Below are 23,573 nucleotides of genomic sequence, written 5' to 3'. Positions count from 1 at the left end.
ACAAACCTCACTGTAACGGGGCAGAGAACAAATGAGAGGCTAGGAAGTGAATACTGTGAGCTTTCTGAAGGAAAAGAGAGAAGGCTACCTACCTGCAGAAGGAAACTCCTTTTGCTTCCTCTTCCCTCATAATTCCCTATTTTCCATCACCCAAACTTCCCTTCCATCCAGAGATTCTTATTTAATATAATTTTATTTATTTATTTTGTTTTGTCTATGCTGGGCACGGCACAGGCTCAATAGTTGTGGCGCACAGGCTTAGTTTCTCCGCAGCATGTGGGGTCTTCCCGGATCAGGGATTGAACCCATGTCTCCTGCATTGGCAGGTGGATTCTTTATCACTGAGCCACCAGGGAAGCCCTGTCCAGAGGTTTTAACCTCGGGTCCATAGACCCCCTCAGGTGGTTTATGAATAGAATTTAAGGGGCCTATGTATTTAAAAAGGAGAAAAAAATTATGACTTTACTTTTACTAGCCTGAAATTTAGCATTTTCATCAACTATGAATGTAGGCAAAAACTACAAAAGATTAGCAGTTCCTGTGACTGTCAAAAATATATTTTCATATCATATTACAGTTGTCACAAATTTCTTAAAATATCATTTATACTCACTACTTTAAAAAAATTATGGTAGTCATCAAGCCTACTGCTAAATCTTATTAATAAATTGTTTAAGCCTATTTTGAAAACTGTATTTATATGTAATTAGTTTCCTTTGTAATCTTACGTGTTTTGTTTTACATTCTTTAAAAACATTTTTTCCAAGAAGGGATCTGTAGTCTTCCCCAGGTGTCAAAGAATTTTTGGTACTAAAAAGTTAAGACTGCTCTTTGTCACGTCTACTGTGAGAATGAAGACTTTTCTCAGTGATCAGACTGTTGACGTTCCAGAAAAATGTCGATGTTACTCTGAAGGGATGGACAGTTATTGTGAAGGACCCCAGAGGCACCCTGTAGAGGGACTTCAATCACATCAATGTAGAACTGAGTCTCTTTGGAAAGAAAAAACAGAGGCTCCGGGTTGACAAATGGTGAGGAAACAGACAGGAACTGGCAACTGTTCACACGATCTGCAGTCATGTACAGAGCATGATCAAGGGTGTTACCCTGGGTTTCCATTACAAGATGAGGTCTCTGTATGCCCAATTCCCCATCAACTTTGCTATTTAGGAGAATGGTTCTCTTGTTGAGATGCTATTTTGGGGATGAAAAATACATCCGTAGGATTCAGATGAGGCCAGGGGTTGCTCGTTCAGTATCTCAAGTCCAGGAAGATGAGTTGATTCTTGAAAGAAATGTCATTGAACTTGTGTCAAATTCAGGGGCTTTGATTCAGCAAGCCACCACCAAAAGTTAAAAACAACGATTTCAGAAAATTTTTGGATGGCATCTATGTTTCTTAAAAAGGAACAATTCAGCAGGCTGACTAATAAGATCTGAGTGGTCCGGCTACAGAAACAGCAAGATGCCAGATGGTTCTATGGACTCCATAGTGGTATTTTAAAGAGGCAATAAAAATATCTTCAATTTTTTTAAAAAAGTTAAGCCTTCCTGCTAGTCCATCACAGAAGCCATCTACTGCTCCATTATCCTGTTTTTGGATTCTATAAGCTGCTGCCCTTTTTTCAGCAAGCCACGCTTGTCCTAAACGTTCCTCCAGGGAAAATAGCCATTTGCCTCTATGCACTTTCTTATTGATTCAACTAACTATTGGTCCTTTAACTTTTCACCTGGTTATTGAAAAACCACTGTCTTGGAAGTGGCAAAACTGATTCAAGGGTTTAATCACTCACTTGCTTACCACCAACAAACATTTTTGAGTACAGGTACTGTGTTACATACCTGGAGAAGCAGCGCTCGTACACTCCTAGTTTGGGGAGTGGTCAAAAGAGAAGAGAGATAGACCTTTTACATAAACAGTTACAAGACAACATGGCGATTGCTTTACGTAGATCATGGAACATTTTATGGTATATGAGATCCCAGAAGAAGGCTTCACGCAAGAGATGACATTAACAATAAAGGGAATGCCATTAAAAGACTGAGTTTGCCACTGTGCAAATAATGTTTGTGAAGCTGTTACTCCATTTAAAAAAAAGTCTTCGAAACATTAAACATAATGAAATAAGAGTGATTTCTTTCCTATTTTGATATGTACATTTAATTATCATACTTGATTAGAGCTGAGAAATAAAGGAGGAAAAGATTGAATATTTCAAACATCCTCCTCCTTTTAAGGATATGTGTATATATAGAGAGAGAGAGGAAAAAATGTTTATACCCATTACAAATGAAGGCAGCAGGAAAATATTAAGAAAGAATTTTGATATGAAGAGTTATCAGTTTTTCATAGATGAGTGCATGACACCTGCTGGCCAAATTATATAATTTCCCTCTCCAAGGGAATGGAGATTAATAAAGTTGATTAACACTGCTTCCCTGCTTAGGGTTCATATACTAAATTTCCTCTAATCATCCTTAATCAGCAAGTGGAAGATTTTTTTGGAATGGTGAATCTAGTCCTTTTTTTGTTTTGTTTTGTTTTTGTCTTGAGCTCAAGAAGGTTTAAAATTTTTATTTAATTCAATGTTTTTCACTGTAAGTTAAATGAAATTTGGAGAAAAGTAATCCTACTCAGGGCTTTCCAGGTGGCTCAGAGGTAAAGAATCCTCCTTCCAAGCAGGAGATGTAAGCTTGATCCCGGGGTCAGGAAGATCCCCTGGAGGAGCAAATGGCAACCCACTCCAGTATTCTTGCCTGGGAAATCTCATGGACAGAGGAGCCTGGCAGACTACAGTCCATGGGGTCACAAAGAGTCCGACAGGACTCAGCGACCAAGCAGCAGTGGTCGGCACTTGAGATCACACACAAATGGTTTGGCCAGCTAACACTAGCACCCTGGTTTCTGTTCTCCTACATTCCCAGACTAGGCAAACTCTTCCAAGGGGAGGTTCAGGTCGATAACTTCTCTGTCTCTTGTTATTTGACTCAACTCTTCAGAAAGTTTACTATTTATGAGATTATTCAGACATTGTATGTGCCCAATGCCTTTTAATTTTTTTAAAAGTCTGGTTTATTGAGGTAAAATTTACATAAAATTCACCAATTTTAAGTTTGTAGTTTTGTGAGTTTTGATAAGTGTACATAGTACCATTAACACTGTCACCATCAAGATCTAGAATATTTTTATCATCCCCCAAATTGTCCTCATGCTCTTTTATAGTCAACCTCTTCGCTACTCCCAGGCTCTGGCACCCAGTGATCTGTTTTCTATCTCTGCAGTTTTGCCTCTTCCAGAAGGTCTTTGCGTTTTCGTATACACGAAATCATAGAGTATGTAGGTTTGTGTCGGTCTTCCTTCACTGGGCTTAGTGGTTTGATATTCTACCATGTTGTTGCTTGTATCAGTCTTTGGTTCCTATTTATTACTAAGAATTCTGTCTCATGGGTAAACCACAGTATATTTATCCTTTAACTAACTGATGGAAATTTGAGTTGTTTCCTGCTTTCAATGATTATGATTAAATTGTGATAAAGTTTTATGCATGTCTTTGTGTAAATACATATTTTCATATTTATTGGGTAAATACTCAGGCATGGAATTGCTAGATTACATGGTAACTGCACATTTATTTTATTAAAAAAAAACCTGACTTTTGCTTTATAAAAGTGGTTTTACATGTATTTCTTTACTTTATCCTTATTTTAGCTTTATTTTAGTCGTGTCCCAAACGACAGGACTTTGTTGTAGATTTGTTGTAGAATCTTTTGTACAAAATATAGCTTGAGTTCCATGTGTGACAAAAATGCAACAAGAAGCTTCTTTTTACACAGTGTCACAAAATAGCATTTTTAGAGGAGTGGAGAATTGCATAAAGGAAAGGATATCGCCTTGGAATCATCTGAGGTCTGTCACTTTGACTTTCTGCATAACTTTTCTTTATTAGGCAAATTAACTAACCTCCTGGAACAACAGCTATTGAATCCTGAAAGGTGAGTGACACAGGTATTTAAGTTGCAGGCTGTTACAAAGATGCATACATGCATCATAGACATTGCTGTTACTGCCATTAGATTAACAACTTTTGCTACAAGCTACATTCTAGAAAACAGATGGTATCACACAATATATATTTCAGGTTTCATTAGAAATTAATGTGTTTCTTCAGGAGCTGTAAAAATGTCACCCAGAGACAAATGAGTGTCCTTTGGCTCTAACGTCTGTGGCATGTGGGTTTTAAAACACTGTTATTCTTATGTTTTGGAGCTTCCCTGGTGGCTCAGATGGTAAAGAGTTTGCCTGCACTGTGGGAGACCTGGGGTTTGACCCCTGAGTCGGGAAAATCCCTGGAGGAAGGAATGGCTACCCACCCTAGTATTCTTGCTTGGAGAATCCCATGGACAGAGGAACCTGGCAAGCTACCGTCCACGGGGTCACAAAGAGTTGAACACGACTGAGAGACTAACACATACACATTCTTATGCTTTACAGATTAGCATTTTGTACTTAATTAAGATCATGTCTTTATATGTCACTGAGAAATGTTAATGTCACATAAAAATTATGATGATAATAACAGTGTGTTATAACTTACGTAATATAGATTTACCTAGGCAAGGGACCATTTTAACTTCATATCTTTTTAAGGATTGGCTTTTTCTCTATAGCTCCACCTAGGAAGATATTCTTAATCAAACACATTGACAGTAGGTTTTTTTAAACTGCTATTTTAAGACTTTTCACTCAGTTTACTGGCAGGCATTTAACCTGCTTAAAAAAAAAAAAAAAGTTACTCAGTTAATTAGGTTGCACTGACATCTGCTGGTAAAACAGAAAATTTCATTAAAATCATGTTTCATTAATTTCAAAGGAATCGGATAGTTTAGTCTTTGGGGAGCGAAGTGGGAGGGGGGTTCAGGATTGCGAACTCATGTCCACCCATGGCGGATTCATGTCAATGTATGGCAAAACCAATACAGCATTGTAAAGTAAAATAAAATTAAAAAAAACTTGTATTTGCATTCTGGGTTTAACAAGTTAACGGCTGTATATCTGATTCATACTTCAGTTTGATTCAAGTGGTTTGTCAACCTGTTGCAAATTTTGAGGGAATCTTCCTAAAGGACGTAGCAACAGATGCTTAGTTATGAAGTAAAATATCTTTTAAGTCATAAATTCTTCCAGTCAGTGTTTACCACTGAACAATTACATCATCAACTTCTTTTTCATCCCATCATCATGATGATGTCTTTTGATCCAAAAGCAGTACAACAGTAGTGATGTTTACTAAGTTAGTTTTCGCTTTGAGAAAGAATTCCTAGGAAAATAGGCATATGGTGTAGGGACAGTTGTAAGCTACAGCAGAGCTGAACTTTAGGGGATTTGTTTTCTTATCAGGAAGTATAACATGATTCCTTTAAAACACACAATTCAACAATGATTCAGGGTCGCAGAATTTTCTTTCCTCATCACTTAATTCACCCATGTCTTTCGTAGATGTGGAAACTGAGCCCCAGATAAATTTACATAATTCATTACATAGCTATATGAAAAAAATGTTTCTTAATTCTCTCATTCCAGGATTCTTTCCTGTATAAATTGTCTTGACTAGTTGTTTATTGTTTGTTGAAACCAAAAATGCTTGAACATACACAAATATGATTATTTGAAAATTTGTGCTTAGTTTATTTTCTCTAACTAGACATGTATTATGAAAATACATACTGTATTATGTAATATTGTTTTGTAGGTCTTCACAAATGTATATGTATGCGTAACTTCTTCCTAGAAACTGAAGCTCCACTGTCTATTTCTTCAAATGTGAAAAAAGAAAAAGGCAAGTGGATCAAAAAAAAAATAGAATCAAAAATAAACCTTAATCATGGAAACTTCTGGCTCTTTGTTCAGATTTGGGGTCACACAACTATGCAGCAGATGTCTTCAGTTCTATTCAGTTCAGGTGCTCAGTCGTGTCCAACTCTTTGCACCCCACGGACTGCAGCACGCCAGGTCTCCCTGTCCATCACCAACTCCCAGAGCATACTCAAACTCATGTCCTTTGAGGCAGTGGTGTCATCCAACCATCTCATCCTCTCTCATCCCCTTCTCCTCCCGCCTTCAATCTTTCCCAGCATCAGGGTCTTTTCCAATGAGTCAGTTCTTCCCATCAGGTGGCCAAAGTATTGGAGTTTCAGCTTCAGCGTCAGTCCTTCCCATGAATATTCAGGACTGATTTCCTTTAGGATAGACTTGTTGGATCTCCTTGTAGTCCAAGGGACTCTCAAGAGTCTTCTCCAACACCACAGTTCAAAAGCATCAATTCTTTGGTGCTCAGCTTTCTTTATAGTCCAACACTCACATCCATACATGACTACTGGAAAAACTATAGTTCTGACTATGGGGACCTTTGCTGTCAAAGTAATGTTTCTGCTTTTTAATATGCTGTCTAGGTTGGTCATAACTTTTCTTCCAAGGAGTAAGCGTCTTTTAGTTTCATGGCTGAAGTCACCATATGCAGTGATTTTGGACCTCCAATAAATAAAGTCTGTCACTGTTTCCATTGCTTCCCCATCTATTTTCCATGAAGTGATGCCATGATCTTAGTTTTCTGAATGTTGAGTTTTAAGCCAACTTTTTTACTTTCCTCTTTCAATTTCAAGAGGCTCTTTAGTTCTTCTTTGGTTTCTGCCATAAGGGTGGTGTCATCTGCATATCTGAGGTTACTGATATTTCTCCCAGCAATCTTGATTCCAGTTGTGCGTCATCCAGCCCAGCATTTCTCATGATGTACTCTGTATATAAGTTAAATAAGCAAGGTGACAATATACAGCCTTAAAGTACTCCTTTCCCTATTTGGAACCAGTCTGTTGTTCCGTGTCCAGTTCTAACTGTTGCTTCCTGACCTGCATACAGATTTCTCAGGAGGCAGGCCAGGTGGTTTGGTATTCTCATCTCTTTAAGAATTTCCCACAGTTAGTTGTGATCCACAGAGTCAAAGGATTTGGCATAGTCAATAAAGCAGAAGTAGATGTTTTTCTGGAACTCTCTAATATAAACATGTTTTCCCCCTTAATTTTGTTCTAATAGGCACCGTTGTATAAAATTTTAGCAATGCAACTTTCATTGTCATAAAAATCACCAAATATTCCATAATATGAGGCATGTACATTTTTCCTCAACTTTAACACTACTGACATTTGGGGATGGCTAATTCTTGTGGAGGGAGGGCTGCAGCATCCTTCTTATATCCCAGTAGGCTGCTCCCATTTGTGACAACCAAATGTGTCTTCAGACACTGTTAATGACCCCTAGGGGGGAAATGAGCCAAAATGAAGAACCACTGCTGTAAATTAAAGCTGTTTCCTTCAAATTTATTTTTTTAAAACTACTTAAAAGCATTCCAGTCAAAAATATGATCTTTTTTATTTCCAAATAAAAGAAATGTTGACATGTGAAATATGAAAGAGCCTCATGTGATCTCTAGTTTAAATACTTCATTTAAATACTTTATTCTGAACCAGAGCTAATAAAAAGGGTTCCTTAAATTGTTGTTGATGCTTGCATACTTATTTTTGCTTTCTTATGCTCTAAGGTATAATTTTGACACTGCTGGTAATTCCCAAACAAGTTTCTTTCATTCTCTTTTGAGCTGCTCTTTATCTGTAATGATGTTTCAAAAATTCTTTCATTTTCTTGATACTTTAAAGTTCTTCCTACTCACTGTGCTCTTTGAAACCAAAGGCCATTGGTGAGATTTTAGGGCAAGTGTTTTCAGCCTCATTCAGCAGATGAGGAAATTTAGTGGGTCCAAGACTCAGTGCACGTTTCCAATGAATCAAATGTTCTTTGTGTTTCATCCACAATAGGTATATTTTTTAAATATTGCAGAGTGAAGTCAGAAAGAGAAAAACATGTATCTTATATAAATGCACATACGTGGAATCTAGAAAAATGTAGAGATTACCCTATTTGCAAAGCAGAAACAGAGACACAGGCAAAGAGAACTAATGTGTGGCCACTAAGATGGGTGGGATGAATTGGGAGATTGGGATTGACATATATACACTACTATGTACAAAGTGGATGGCTAATGAGAACCTACTGTAAAGCACAGGGAACTCTATTTGATATTCTGTGGAGACCTAAATGGAGAAGGCAATGGCACCCCACTCCAGTACTCTTGCCTGGAAAATCCCATGGACGGAGGAGCCTGGTAGGCTGCAGTCCATGGGGTGACTGAGAGTTGGACGCGACTCAGTGACTTCACTTTCACTTTTCACCTTCATGCATTGGAGAAGGGAAATGGCCACCGGAAGGAAACCCCCCCAAAAGAGGGGATATATGTATATGTATAGCTGATTCACTTTGTTGTACAATAGAAATTAATACAACACTGTTAAGCAACTATACTCCAATAAAAAATTTAAAAAAAAGAAGGTACAGGCTTGAAATGTGCAGAGGTGGAGGCTTATTATTTTTTCTCCCAGAGAGAAAGCACTAAAGAATAATAAAAGTAAGAAACTAAAAAAAAAAAAAAATTGGGTTTCATATTGACAGAACCTTCATGAAAGGAGAAGAGGTGGAAGGGGAGAAAGTTGGGGGAACCCTAGCAGAAAAACAAAAACTGGCTTAAGAAATAGCATGGGAAAGAGGATGATCAGATCTCACCATCATGCCCTCCTGGGGACCAATGGGATCGGGCACCTCTCTCTTCCTCGTCCATGACAGCATTGTCCTCTACTCCATTCCCCCTCCTTGCCACTCCTGCCTCCTACCCTGCCCTCTGCTGCCACACGTGTGCATGTAGGTGTGTGTAGGCCTGTGTGCATGCGCACATGCACACACACACACAACACACACACACATGCATATACATACTCACTTATTCACTCCTGACCTTGTGGTCAAAGCCCTAGGTCTTTTTAAGAGGAACCAGTGTATTTTTGTTGTTGTTGCTGCTTCCAAGTTTTTGATTCCTGGGACCAGCAAAGAGCCAATAATTCATTGCCTATACTCCATCCTAGGAGCAAAGAATTTTTGGAAGCACTTCAGAAGATTCCCAAAGTTTATACTGTCCTGGAATATCTCATCTGACAGTTGATTGCCTGTTTTTCAGCCTTCTCAACATTGAGTTCTTAACATGGCCAAAGTCTTTCCAAATTCCGCAACATTTGAGTATTCTGTGCATGGAAAATGAAATTAAGAATATTTTAAATAATATGCAATGTTGGGAAGTCTGATGAGAAACAGGTGCTCTCGGATGCAGAAATACTGTAGCTATGGGAATGCCTCTGGGGGCATATATATATATTAAAAACCCTAAAATGCAACTACTAAATGGATCCAGGCATTGGACTTTTTAGACTTGATTTTAAAGAAATCATTATAGGTATGCTCAAAGGTACTTGTTCAAGGCAAGGATGCTTGCCCAAATGTTAGAATAATAAGATATTATGTAACAGAACAGCAATATGATTGATTATATAAACTATGGTTATCCATCCAATGAAATACCAAACAAATCATGCTATTAAAATGTATGCCTAGAAAAGTCAGAAGGAATAGACACAAAAATGTTTAATAATTGTTAATGTGGTAGGCTTTTAATTTCTTATCCCATTCTGAATATGCCAAAATTGCTAGAATGAGTATGTACTATCTTAATAAGAAGAGGGGCATTTGAAATAAAGAAAATGAGATGAAAACTGCCATGGTTATGTAGAACACTTTTATGTAGAAACAATTTCCTGACTATCTCACCTGGTGGATTCAGGGGCCTTTCTGATAACATAGAATTAACTGCCCTTATTGTCAATGATGGGGTTCCCTGGTGGCTCAGTGGTAAAGAATCCACCTGCAATGCAGGAGATGCAGGTTCAATCTCTGGATTGGGAAGATTCCCTTGAGGAGAAAATAGCAACCCACTCTGGTATTTCTGCCGGGATAATCCCAGAGAAGCCTGGCAGGCTACCGTCCATGAGGTCCCAAAAGTCAGACGTGACGAAGCATACACTCATTGTCCATACACATCCCAACAGCTTTCCTTTATTGACCATTTTAAAATGGGCAAGTCTCTGTGCTTATATTTATACAAGCAATCTCCTTTATTCCTTAAAACAAACCCCTATGTAGATATTCTCACTTTCACAGATGAGGAAACTGAAGCTCCAGGAGGTTAAGTAAGTATGAGATACAGGAAGGATTTGAGCCCAAGTACTCTACTGGCACACTTAACCTCTAAACTATGTTGCTTTTCCTGTGTAGTTTTAAGCCTGAGCATCATCTTTGCTCCAGATCATCTGGAGTAAGAATAAGAGGCATGAAGGGAAAATTGTACATGTGTGCTAAGTCGCTTCAGTCATGTCCGACTCTTTGTGATCCTATGGACTGTAGCCTGCCAGGCTCCTCTGTCCATGGGATTCTCCAGGCAAGAATACTGGAGTGGGTTGCCATGCCCTCCTCCAGGGGATCTTCCTGACACAGGAATAGAATCTGTGTCTCTTATGTCTCCTGCGTCAGCAGGCGGGTTCTTTACCATTAGTGCCACCTGTGTAGAAGTTTAGTCCCAATCAATGCAAGCATCTTTGTAATACAGATTGAACTTCACTTTGTTTTCATACTTGCTCTACAACGTCTGAAAAATATATGAGCAAATTAAGTGATGCTGAAGAATAGATGTTTAAGAATGGAAGATGAAAAAATCTGAGAGTATTTTCCCACTGGAAATTTTTCTCTTGGGGAATATAGCAGATATTCCCTAAGCAATATGAGAATATTTGGAAATGTGTGTGAATCTGGAAAACAAAAGCACGAGTCTGTTTAATTAACAAAAACATCTGGATGGTAAAAGTTTATTTTATTTACCTGTCAATCTCAAGAGGCAAAAAAAAAAAAAAAAATCACTACCAAGGTTTGACAAAGCAGATAATTAACACTATAGATTTTTAGTGAGGCTTCAAATTCTACTGGTTTTCTCAGATGGCATTAAGACGCATACAACATGCCCATGTAAAGGAACAATATACACTGAGCTAACTGCACAAGAGATCTCATTGTTGGAACATTAACCATGATTATTTTCATAGCTATGCCATTTTGAGATCATTATGGAATATGGGAGAAGGAGGGGGAATAGGAAGAGGAGAATGTGGTGGAAAGAGGCTTAATTAAGTATTCCTTTAGTGAATTAAGGACCAAACACAGACAGTGTGGAACAGACACTAATTCATGTAACAGAGAGTGGGCAACTTAACAATGAACTGAGGCAGGCTCTCTGCGGAATTTCTCTGCTATGACTCAGGTCTTTTATTTTTTCCACATCTACGTAATTCAAATTTCATCATGATCTCTGAATCTTTTGGCAGCAGGGGCTCGGAGAGGGAATTCAGAATCCAAGAGACTGACTTTGTGTGTGACACACACAACATTTTAGTATTCATGAGATAATTTATGCTTTTATAACAATAAAGATCATCTGATAGTAAGGGTTTTAATTTCTGCCTGGTCTTACTGAATCACTCTGTCAGAAGAGTTATTTTACGCATATTTCTTAAATAATACATCTTTTATATAAAATCTAAAAATTAATGTACAATCTCAAAGCCAGATTCGGTGCCAAAATACAGGACCTGAATCTAGTAACACATTAACTCCTTGCTGCATAGAAGCTGCTTATAAGAAATACAGGATGCACTTTTTTGTGATCCATGCAGTAAATGTTCACAAAAGTCAAGCAAACAACTAGGCATCATTCAGCTACTAAAATTAACCCAACCAGTCACAACAGACTTAACCACAGAAAGCACTGATGGTTGCATCGAAACCATGCTGGGAAGAGCTAGTCCTAGAAAGGGCTGGTTGGAAGAACCACAAGAGAAACCCTGCTTGTCACAAAATCTTCACTTGCTTTTATATGGGAGTGAGACTATTCTCTCCTCACATGGCTTTTCCCTACACCACAGTCTTTTGAGAAAGAGGCATTTCAGGCTTCAGATGAAAATAATCATCCTTGAATGAAAAAGCTGAGAAATACTTCTCTGGAGATTTTGATCCTGGAAACGGCTTGCTAAAGGTCCTTAAGGCAAATGCCAGGAGTCAAAACACAAAATTGTAGGGCATTATCATGACACTGTAAACCAACTATACTTCAATTTAAAAAAATTGTCAAACAGTCTGAGCATGTAAACAATAAAATTGTTGACCAAGGAATATATCCATGAATGAAGACTTATCACAAGACCTATCTGGATAATATCAGCTTCTTGGGTTTTGAAGCACATGTAAACTGTACATCCTAGAAGCCCCATGCATTCTTCCCCTTTGTAGAGACTTCTGGAGTAGGAAAAAAGTCCGTGATATTGCTTAAAAATAAATAATAAAAAGACCAACCAGAGCATGAAGCTACTTAAATAACAAGCAGTTCTGAGGTTTGCTTTTGTTTGTCTATTTCACCCTCACATTTTACTTTTGTGATTGGCATATGGAAAACCAAACTGAGAAATCATAATGTTGGAGTATTTTAAGGGCATGCTGTCATAGATGTTAACAAGCTTATTTATACAATAAGACCTCTGCAGAAAGTGCTCAGCTCGATGCCACATTCCAGAGTAGCCACCGGTAGTTTCTTTTTCTAAATTGGCTATGTTTACAGGTTTCACAAATACCCCTGAAGTCTTCCCAGTGTGCTTGGCGATGATAAAATTCATGGCAATGTCATCACAGTTCTGCGTCTCATCTAACAAAGCATGGACAGCTGCAGGCTGCCTCTGAAAGAGTTCCAGGTATTTGCTGTGGAAGAACGAGGCTCCAATCAGGATCAGGGAGTAATGATCACCATTTCCAAACACTGTTGTCTGCAGTTCAAAACCTCCATAGCTGTAGATACCAGAGGAAGTAGACACATGCTTTCTGGGAACAAATCCTACAATTTGATCAGGAAATTGCTGAAAAGATAAAAAAAAAAAAATAATTCAGTGTGGCATTTCTTTAGAGCTAACATGGTGAAAAAGGCAATGATTTATTACAGAAAGAATTAAACCGATTTGTCAGTGTTATTTTATTCCTGGCTTCTACATCTTAACTTCCTTTTACTCCAGCCAACTTCATAAATCTATGTCCTGGTAAGTTTAAAGTTCAAATTCCATCATAACCCAAATCTCTTTAAAAAATTTCCCACCTCTCAAATAGTCTCCCAATTCACATATTATCTGATATTAATAAATTCTAGTCACCAAAGAGTCTGGTTTTTCAGAGTTTACTGTAAAAGAAGTTGATTATATGAACAATGCTTATTATAGGAGATTAAGAAGATAACATGATTATTTTGGAAAACTGTTTTAATCTCTTAAGAATAAATAAAATTATGGATGTACATATACCATTTTACTGCTTTTCCATGTTGATTTCAATGTTTTTGAAAGTCACTGTTGGTTTTAAACAATGTTTTATTTTTATCCCTTTTCTTAAAAAAAAAAGTCATACACACACACACACACACACACATATACAGTTGACCCTTAAACAATGCAGGAGTTAAGGGTGCCAACTGACAGTATAATGGAAAATTCATGTATAACTTTATGGACAGCCTTCAATATCAATGGTTCTGCATCTACAGATTCAACCAACCACGCATCATGTAGTAATATGGTACGTATTTATTGAAAATATCTGAGTGTAAGTGGATCTGTATGCTTTAAGCTTGTGTTGTTCAAAGGTCAATATGTATGGATGTGTGTATATATATATATACACACCTATACATATATATATGCATATATATATGTATATAGTCACTTCAGTTATGTCTGACTCTTTGTGACCCCATGTACCATAGCCGGCTCGCTCTTTTGCCCATGGGATTTTTCCAGAAGAATACTGGAGTAGGTTGCTATTTCCTCCTCCAGGGGATCTTCCTGACCCAGGGAACAAATCGGTGTCTTCTGCATCTTCTATACTGCAGGTGGATTCTTCACCGCTTAGCCACGGGGGAGGTCATATATATATGTGCTTGTGTATATATATACACATATGTATGAAGAGATGTGTCAGGATCTATGCAGAAAGGATGGTATTAAAGCAATAATAGTAGGATGAGAATGACTAAAAATAAAAATCAGCAAACAAAGAAAAGCAGTGAGTCATGGAAAAGAAATATGAACTGAAAAAGGTTTAGTTCAATCTCATAAATAACTTGAGTTTCACTCATTTACCGACAGACGCTAAACTAGGGACACACACACACAAATCAGTCTGGATTTAATCCCGTGTCAAAGAATGCATAGTCTAGGGAGAGTGCGATACAAATAGGTGCTAGGAATGACCACACTGTTGAGGAAGTTGTAACGCAGCGGAGGGATTCTCAGGACAGCACTGAGGATGCAGTGAGGTACAGGGGAATGTCAGGGGCTGGGAGCATAAACGCTGGGAGGCCTCAGAGAAAAGGCACCACTTACATAACCTAGGAGGACGACAGAGATTTCACAGATGGCTAGAGCAGGAAAAGGAGAAGGACTGCAAACGGAGGTCACGGTTAAGTGCAAAGGCACAGACGTGTGTCTATTCTGGTCCTGCTTGTCTCTATGCCCCAAATCTCTGTACTCCATGGGGCAACAATGGGACTGAACTTTAGGAGTCAGATTATCTTGGGCAATGGATTGAAACTGTTCTTGACAGTTTTATGGATGAAACTTAAAATTATATTTATCCATCTTTAATCATGATTTACTTGTCCTAATTAACCATAGTTCTCATATGTCCCCAAACCTGACATTTTCAGAAAATTGATTTTTTCATCTGTGATAGAAATCTCACAGCTGGAGTATTACATTAGAAATTTTCTCCTGGGAAGCTTTTATTTATGGGGCTAGTAAAATTGCTGATATGGAAAAAACATGTTGATCAGTACGCTAGGCATGAAGCTGAAAACTGAAGTTTTGAAAATGCTGGTATCTGTAGAGTACTGTGGCCACTTACCATTAATACCTAATGTTGTCACATCTCAAGTTGCTAATCAAGGAGAGTTCCTACAGTGCAAATTAGACCATTTGTTGGGTAGCACAGTGTTTAATTACTGGACAGGCTTCAGAGTATTTGTATGCAATTCTGCTTTCAGGTACTTGTAGTGAAACTTGTAAAAAGCTGGCTACTATGAACAAATATTCAACAGGAAAAAGGTGTTTTTATAGAATACCAGGCAATTAATGCCTATTTATACCAGCTGGGATTTAAGGGGGGAAAAGTCTGCCACCACAGTGGTGCATGTAGAATTATTATTAATATTAATTTTTAAACAATGGTCTCAGAATTAAATTTTGTGGATATAATTAATTATTTCTTTCAAAGGAAGCTCTATGCAGCATTAATACACAAATACACTTCTCATTTGAGATACAGGTCTGTGGCCTTGTGGAAAGTGTCTCAGGATTTTAGTCTTTGCTCTGTCCTATACCAGATAATTTCCTCATTGTTCTTTGGAAGGCAATTCTAGCTCTTATCCCCAATATATCAAATACAAATCAAGTATAGATAAAAGGTACCATAACTGTCAGTTAGCTTAACTGAGCTCAGGAAATCTGATTGCTGCTGCTGCTGCTGCTAAGTCGCTTCAGTCATGTCTGACTCTGTGAGACCCCATAGATGGCAGCCCACCAGGCTCCCCCATCCCTGTGATTCTCCAGGCAAGAACCCTGGAGTGGGTTGCCATTTCCTTCTCCAGTATATGAAAGTGAAAAGTGAAAGTGAAGTCGCTCAGTCGTGTTCGACTCTTAGCGACCCCTTGGACTGTAGCCCACCAGGCTCCTCCGTCCATGGGATTGTCCAGGCAAGAGTACTGGAGTGGGGTGCCACTGTACTTTATGACAAAGTAATCTCCTTTTTAGATAAATACTGTCTACACTAATCTGGGTAACTCCCACATTAAACCATGTTGTTCTGGTTAAACACTAGATCAGACTTTATATGATGATTTCATAAAGCATATAGCAACATTACCTGCCACACAGAAAAAGCGAAAACAAGGTCCTGGGCGCTAATTAGCAAGTCATCATCTACCATTAACACCGCTGAAATGAAAGAAAAAAAATTTAAATCAAACAGTTTGGAAGTGAAGACAGAAGTTGTAAGACACAGTGGTGTCTTTATAGGTCATTCAGATGAAGTATTTTCTGAATGAAATCAGTAAATAAAAAATGTATTCTTAAAGATTTATCTAGCAGAAAAAGTTTTTACTTGAACTATAATTGATTTTATAATTTCCAAAGGGGGAGATTATCATGTAGTTATCATCCACTATCCTAGAAACTAATGAACCTATAAATAAATAAAACCAAGGTTCTTTTAAGCAAATTACAAGCTCATGTAACTGCTATGAGTGGGAGGAAAAGAAGGTGGCAAAACACATCAAGCATAAGTTAAATAGCATTTTACTAACTTCTGTGATGCAACAAGATGTAATTATAGCATGTCTTCTTTTACAATATTAATTAACCTCTTTATCACTGTTGCAAGATATATGTGATTTCTCCCCAGGAGACATGTTGACATCTGGGAAACTGCCTCTTAAGTTTTTCAAAATGCTTTCTCATGATTAAATTTCCCTATTTTCTCCAGACAATTAAGGTAAGTAGGAGGCCCCAAAGCCACACATGAGTCCCCAGTTCTGGTTAACTGCAGCCCTGTCAGACTAAAAACCCAGCTGCAACTCACCTTTGGTTTCCACTTCAGGAAAGACCTGGAGTCGATTTCTCATCCTGTTTGTGGTCTGTGCTTTGAAGTTCACGGGGACAGGGTGAGGCCCTAGGGAGTTCCATAACTCCTCTGGTCCTTTCTCCCCAACATTGTTCCATACCACAATCACTTTATGCAGATATGGAACTGCCTGATAGTGATTTAAAAGTCTCAATAAGAGATCTGTTCTGTTGTACGTCTGCATTATCAGAGTAAAGGAATCCTGGGTGGGCTTGCCCTGAGATTTTATTTCCCTACGCAAAGTGAGCATCTTGTCTTCTTTGATATTAGGGAGTAAAGTGGTTAAAGCCCCAGCTACCAGCAATAACACAAGGATGACCACCAAAGAGAGACGAAGCACGCGAATTCCCATCACTCTTCCTGGGAGCTTGCAGATATGGCAACACCTGCGGTGGAAATGGAAGTAAAATGCAGAATCTTAGCATTCTTAATAGTTACCATGGTTTTGCCTCTGCTTTTTTAAGGAGAGAAAGGTTAATCACCATTTAGTTATTCAAGTTCAGTTCCTCCTGCCTTTTTGACTTGGCCTAAGACAAAAAGTGCAGTGAATAAACCTTCCTTTCCCTGACTGCTCTGCAGTTGCAGACAAAAGAACATCTATACACAGGAAGAATTAAGCAGCATATTTTAAAATTTGCCCTCACTTTGCTACTAAAAATTTGGAAATGAGACTATTATTTTCAAATTGGATTATATTTCTCTTTTGTTGTTGTTGTTTAGTCACTCAGTCGTATCTCTTTTGTGATTCCATGGACTGTAGCCCACCAGGCTCCTCTGTCCATGGGATTTCCCAGGCAAGAATACTGGAGTGGAGTGGATTGCCATTTCCTTCTCCAGGGGATCTTCCCAACCCAGGGATTGAACCCACATCTACATTGGCCGGCAGATTCTTTACCACTGAGCCACCTGGGAAGCCCTATATTTCTCTTAGTAACTATTTAAATAATTAGTATATATTTCTCTTAGTAGTATACTAATTATTTAAATGGCTTTATTGAGATATCATTGACACATAAAATTATATATATTTAAGGTGTACAACTTATTCTAATATATATATAGACATACACACAAACACACACACACACATATATAAATTTAAACACACACGTATACTAAATTTAAACTTAACTTTGGCAGCAAACTTGTTTCCAAATGAAATCATATGCAGAATCCAATATATGAATCAGATAACTGGTAGGAGCAGCAGCAGCAAACAATTATAATGGTTTATTACTTATTAGATCCTGTACTCTGTGCTTTGCATGCCATAGTATTTGCTTATTTACTCAATAAATTAAATAATTACAGAGCACTATTTTAGGTTCTGTGCGTATAGCAATGAATAAGATAGACGATGTCTCTGCTGTTCACAGCAGAGGAAATAGTAGGGAGAGACAGATAAAGTAAATAAACTCAAAGTTAATTTAGGAGAGTGGCAATGAAGAGAATACATCAGAAGGACACCTTGTGGTTTCAGTTGGGCACTTGTAGCTGGGCCATCATTCTGGAGGCATTAGATTCCAAATGAAATCTCACTTCACTGTTCAAATTATGTGCAACTACTCTTCTGTTTTTCACTGAGGAAACTTGGCAACAGTTCCCCTGATCTTGTTTCATGTTGTGAGGTGTGCGGTGTCACTGTGTTTTCTCTATATAGGTCAACAAGGACATAGAGAGGTCATATAGACCATGCCTTTAACATCTTTTAAAGTTCACAAGAGTGGGTACTGGAGAATTGCAAAGATGGAAGGAGAACATACCCCATACTGTGCTTGCACTGAGCGCTGTGCAAGCAAAGGATGAACCTATTCATAAGGACAAAGGAATGGTCAATGTCACTCAGCAACTCTCACTTTTCAAAAGTCCAGATTTGAAAAGCAATGTTCCCTTGTAGTAATCTTTTCAGAGAGCTTTCAAGGATATTCTCTCCTGGACTTTGTCTGCAGCCTGTTCTGTTAAGAAAAGCAATTTTGTGTTTCTCCTTTCATTTTGGCCTCACTCTAAGAAATGAATAAAATGGATTATTTTTTAGGTAACCTCAGCTTTACTATGATTATTTTTCAAGGATGGGCAATTTAAGGTTTGAGAGTACAAATGTCTTCATTGTATATAACCTCTCCCTAAAACAACACATACTGTTAATGTGATAAACCAAACAGAAACCATTATAAATTAATAGTCTTGATTCAAAGACCTTGATAATCCTTCTATCACTGAATCAAAAGCAAGTCTCATAAAGCATATTTTCAGTTCTGCATAAAAATGGCTGGTTATAAGTACTCAGAGTTAAGATTCATCTGACAACTATATTAAAGTATACCCTGATTGAGATCTTAATGTTCATTTTCTATAGCAGAGTAGGAATAACATATTTTAAAATTTATATAGCAGTGTCTCTAGTCTAGTAAGCAGATTCTGGTAACTATCTGCCAGTTTAGTGGAGAAAGAGTAATGAAGATTCATCTCTATAGCCTACTATAAATAGACATTGTCAAGGAGAATTCATGAATGACTGTTTCACTTTTACCAATAATATACTTTTAAGTGGGAGTTTTCCTCCATATCCATCATAGAAATTTCCTCTGTCAGATAGCTTCAAACCCCCTATTTTCCTTGTATCAAAAATGTTTTGAGAGTTATGAATAAATTTATATCTTTGGAAAGACAATGCAAATATTTCGTGCAGTTATACAGACCGATAGTTAAAATGTATAGTCTGTATAGAAAAGTAAGAACTATATAGACTGCAGTGCAAATGGCATCTCTGTACTTGGAGATCAGCTGAAGTCGGACTTTATTGTAGATGCACTGGAAACAGCCTTAGAACAAACTGGAGAGTGATGACCTCATTAGCTATTTGGATTTCAGTGTATAGCTTTCTTCTGTTCATTGTCAAGAGAAGAATATATCATCTAATTCACAGCTTTGAGTTTTGAATGGGGAATATGAGAAAGAATACACCTGGATAACCTTCATCTTAGAAAGAATCAAGAATTAAAATGATTTAATTTGAAAGTATATCTGTAAACCTCCCTGCTGGTCTAGCGGTTAAGAATCTGCTTACCAGTGCAGGTGACATGGGTTCGATCCCTGGTCTGGGAAGATCCCATGTGCCGGGGAGCAACTAAGCCCATTCACCACAACTACTGAGCCTGTGCTGCAGAGCCCGGGAGCCACACTGCTGAAACTCGAGTGCCCTAGAGCCCGTGCTCCACAACCAGGGAAGCGATGGCAATGAGAAGCCTGTGTGCCACAACTAGAGAGCAGCCCCACTCACTGCAACCAGAGAAAGCCCCCGCACGCAGTGAAGACTCAGGGCAGCCACAAATAATAAAGAATAAAATTTAAAATGATATCTGTCTGTATTTTCTGAAACCCTGCTTCATTCCAGAAAGGACCGAGGTCCCTGATGGCACAGTTTGTGACTCTTTCCATGGTGTTGTGGTAAATTCTGCAAGGATGCGTCATAAATTAGTCTACAAGACTGTCACTAAGGTACCTGTATGATAATATAAATATTAATATTGGTACATTGGTACATTTTTACAACTTTATTAATATTTATTTCACATATTGTAAGCTTCACCCATATAAAGTACACAGTTCAGTAGCTTTTAGTATCTACACAGAATTGTGCAACCAAATCTAATTTTATAACATTTTTAACACTCTAAAAAGACACCCAAGACCTACTCATTAGCAGTCGCTCCTCATCCCCATTTCCCCTCATTCTCCACCCCAGCACCAAGCAAACACTGATCCACTTTCTATCTCCATAGTTTGCCTATTCTGTACATTTCCTAAAAAGAGATCATACAATATATGGCCTACGTGTTTGGCTTTTTTCACTTAGCATACATGTTTTCAAGGTTCACCCATGTCATAGTATATATCCATACTTAATTCTTTTTTATCCCCAAATAACATTCTATTGTACAGATATACCACATTTTGTTTGTGTTAACAGTTGCTGGACATTTGGGTTGCTTCCACATTTTGCTATTATGAATATTGCTGTTACAAATAATCATGTACATGTTTTTTTGTGAACATGTTTTCATTTCTTTTGGGCATGTACCTGGGAGTGGAATGACCAGGTCATTATATCAGAATTTTTAAATATTTGAAAAGTGAGGTAGCTTTTAGAAAACCATTATTTGAAATTTTAAGAAATTTTCTTAAATGTGGACATAAGACAGAGTAGGAAAGTAAATAATACAATGAAGCAACAATTACAAATTCTCTAGTGTTTGTCTTTAAATGAACGAGGCAATCTGAATTTTCAAAGACCTGCTATTCAGTTATTTACTACATCTTCTACCAGAGTTCCTCAGGAAGAACACTACTGAATGATGAATTCTTTACTCCAGGCTAGTTCTTTGGGGTTAAAAAGCAACAATCATCTAGACAAAAGCTGAAAACAAACAGCCAGAGCAGAGCATGAACAAAGACTAGTTTAGCCAGAGCGTGGCATGAATGAAGATTAGTTATGTCCTCTGACTCACAAGACAGAAAAGCAATGAGCAGCGTCTTGTCATACACTGAGAAGCTGTCATTTTCATTTTAATGCCACAGATGGTGGAAGAATAGTAACTATTCTGCCACTTCACTATGAGATTTGCCTCATATTGTACAGATTGTTTTCTCCTCTGGCTCATCCTCCAAAATACGCACTTGCCGAAAAAACTGATGATTATAGCATATAGATGCTCAGAAAGGAGCCCTTCACTGCCACGAGATAAAAACATTCCAAGACACAGAGGCTAATTTAGAATCCGGGGTTCCCTTCTGTGAACATGACAGAAGAATCAGAAGACATCAGCGTACACCTGATGAGCAGTTTCCGGCCAGGTTTACAGCATGCAGGGGACATACACTGTTCCAACTGAGGCAAAGGCACATGTGGCACCCAATTCCAAAAGGACTTTCCTCTTACGGTACCTAGAGCCAGCAGGCTGACCATGACGCCACATGTTGTACATGCTCTTTTCCACTACAAAACCCATTCTCCCTGCGCACCAGACTCCTACTCCCTGCCATTCTATGGGCAAGACTCTTTCAAACATCCCCTCCCCTGTGAGTGTTTCTCTCACCACTCTCCATCCTCAGTGATCCTGGGGACGGGGAACGCAGTGCTACCGGACTTTGTTTCCAGGTATTACAGCTATTGACTGAGCCTCCTTTTTGACTCCGACTGTATTGAGGGCCCTTTCTGTCAGGCTCTGCAGTGCAGAACAGTGCCTGGCCATTGTTTGAGCAAGGTTCACAATGCTCTATGGTTGAAAAAAGCGAGGGCATCTATATTTAAACAGTCTTAAACTTCACAATGGGGCTTCCCTGGTGGCTCGGTGGTAAAGAATCCACCTGCTAAAGCAGGAGATGCGGGTTCGGTCCCTGGCTTGGAAAGATCCCCTGGAGAAGGAAATGGCAACCCACTCCAGTGTTCCTGTCTGGGAAATCCCACAGATAGAGGAACCTGGTAGTCTGTAATTCATGGGGCTGCAAAGAGTCAGACACAATGACTAAATAACAACAACAAACTTCACAATGAATAAAAAACACCTGAAATTAAAAAAAAAAAAATTCAAGTTAAATGCAAATTAAGATTGAGTCAAGACTTAAGAAACCATTTCCTCTATAAAAGACCTGGGATATCCCCCATCTGGGGACCAGGGCAAGACATGTAGTTTAAAGCTCAAGCCACACAAGCCACCTTTCTACTTTAAGTTCTGTGGCCAAAACTATTTTATAGAAGATGTCCTAGAACTCTGATTTTTTCAAAGGTATTCTGCATTAAAATACTTTTGAACATCCCTATTTCTATGGAAGTTCTTGGAGAATAAGCTGAATTGCCTTGGGAGAAAACCATCACTTATTAGATAATATCATCCTTGTAAATTCTGGTAACAATAACCAGAAGCTATATCCTTAATCTGGCAGCATACATGACTTAAACAAAGAGACAATGAAGTCTTGGCTAGCTGAGAAATGAAAATTTAATTTTTGTTTAGAAACTGAAAAAAACCTAGAGAGACTTCAGGACAATTGGCAGAAACAGAAAACTAAGTCAGAACACCTCATAAGTCAGTTCATTATTGCTTAGAGTAAGCCTCTTCCATTAGTTTTAAGCAGCATACACTAGAATTTATTTCATTGCAAAATCCAGAATGCCAGAAATAGTACATGAAAGGCTACTGTTCCTTATGAGTCTTTTCCAGGTGCTAGAGAGTACTCTAAGAAGAGTTTTTACCTTTGTATTTCCCCCTATTCAGGAAATTCATTCTTTTCATTGTATTTTATAAATGCCATTCAGCTTTCTCATTTTCAACCAATGATATCCTCTCATTCCTAAATGATTTTCCCTCAGTTTTCCTTCTAAGGAACCCATCTATTTTTTTTTTTTTATGGTTCTTCCTCTTTTTAAGAAACACCTTTCTTAATACATAAGCTATATATTTTTAAAGTCTTTATTGAATTTGTTAAAATATTGCTTCTGTTTTATGTTTTGGGTTTTTGGCCATGAGGCATGTGGGATCTTAGCTCCCTGACCAGGGATCGAATCTGCATCCCCTGTATTGGAAGATGAAATTTTAATCACTGGACCACCAGAGAATTCCCTAACTGCCATCAGGGAGTCTTAACTCTCATTACTTTTTTTTTCACGAGTCCAGATAATCAAAATAAGTTATTTTGTGTTAATGATATTATTTATATAGGAATAAGAAAGGCAGGAATATGAATAGACTTAAAGTAATAAATAATAAAAGGATCCACATAGTATCACAGATTTACCTTGTGGTTTTGCTGTGTTTACAACCAACTG

At 38.0% G+C, this 23,573-nt stretch overlaps 1 protein-coding gene and 1 pseudogene across 1 annotated transcript; one reads left to right on the top strand and one right to left on the bottom strand.

The window, feature by feature from the left end:
• Window positions 1-845: 845 nt before the first annotated feature.
• On the top strand, window positions 846-1,430 carry LOC128045143 (60S ribosomal protein L9-like; annotated as a pseudogene).
• Window positions 1,431-12,453: 11,023 nt separating this feature from the next.
• Window positions 12,454-21,756, bottom strand: EXTL2 (exostosin like glycosyltransferase 2). Its single transcript, XM_052638040.1, has 4 exons — window positions 21,626-21,756; window positions 16,706-17,133; window positions 15,992-16,062; window positions 12,454-12,942 (listed from the first exon to the last, which is right to left on the bottom strand). Exons 1-4 carry the CDS (start codon window positions 21,754-21,756, stop codon window positions 12,454-12,456), a joined length of 1,119 nt encoding a protein of 372 aa, XP_052494000.1.
• Between the last annotated feature and the right edge of the window lie 1,817 nt (window positions 21,757-23,573).

This window comes from Budorcas taxicolor, chromosome 3 (genome assembly GCF_023091745.1).
Source record: "Budorcas taxicolor isolate Tak-1 chromosome 3, Takin1.1, whole genome shotgun sequence".
Taxonomy (NCBI): Eukaryota; Metazoa; Chordata; class Mammalia; order Artiodactyla; family Bovidae; genus Budorcas; species Budorcas taxicolor.
This window is presented reverse-complemented; position numbering and strand designations above follow the sequence as displayed.

Excerpts from the sequence above, each read along its gene's own strand:
- EXTL2 (XM_052638040.1), bottom strand. The coding sequence starts at position 21,756 with ATGGGTTTTGTAGTGGAAAAGAGCATGTACAACATGTGGCGTCATGGT. Across the intron at positions 17,134-21,625 it reads TTTGCCTCAGTTGGAACAGT|GTGTTGCCATATCTGCAAGC; the intron begins GTATGTCCCCTG and ends TTTCCACCGCAG. Across the intron at positions 12,943-15,991 it reads TCGCTTTTTCTGTGTGGCAG|CAATTTCCTGATCAAATTGT; the intron begins GTAATGTTGCTA and ends TTATCTTTTCAG.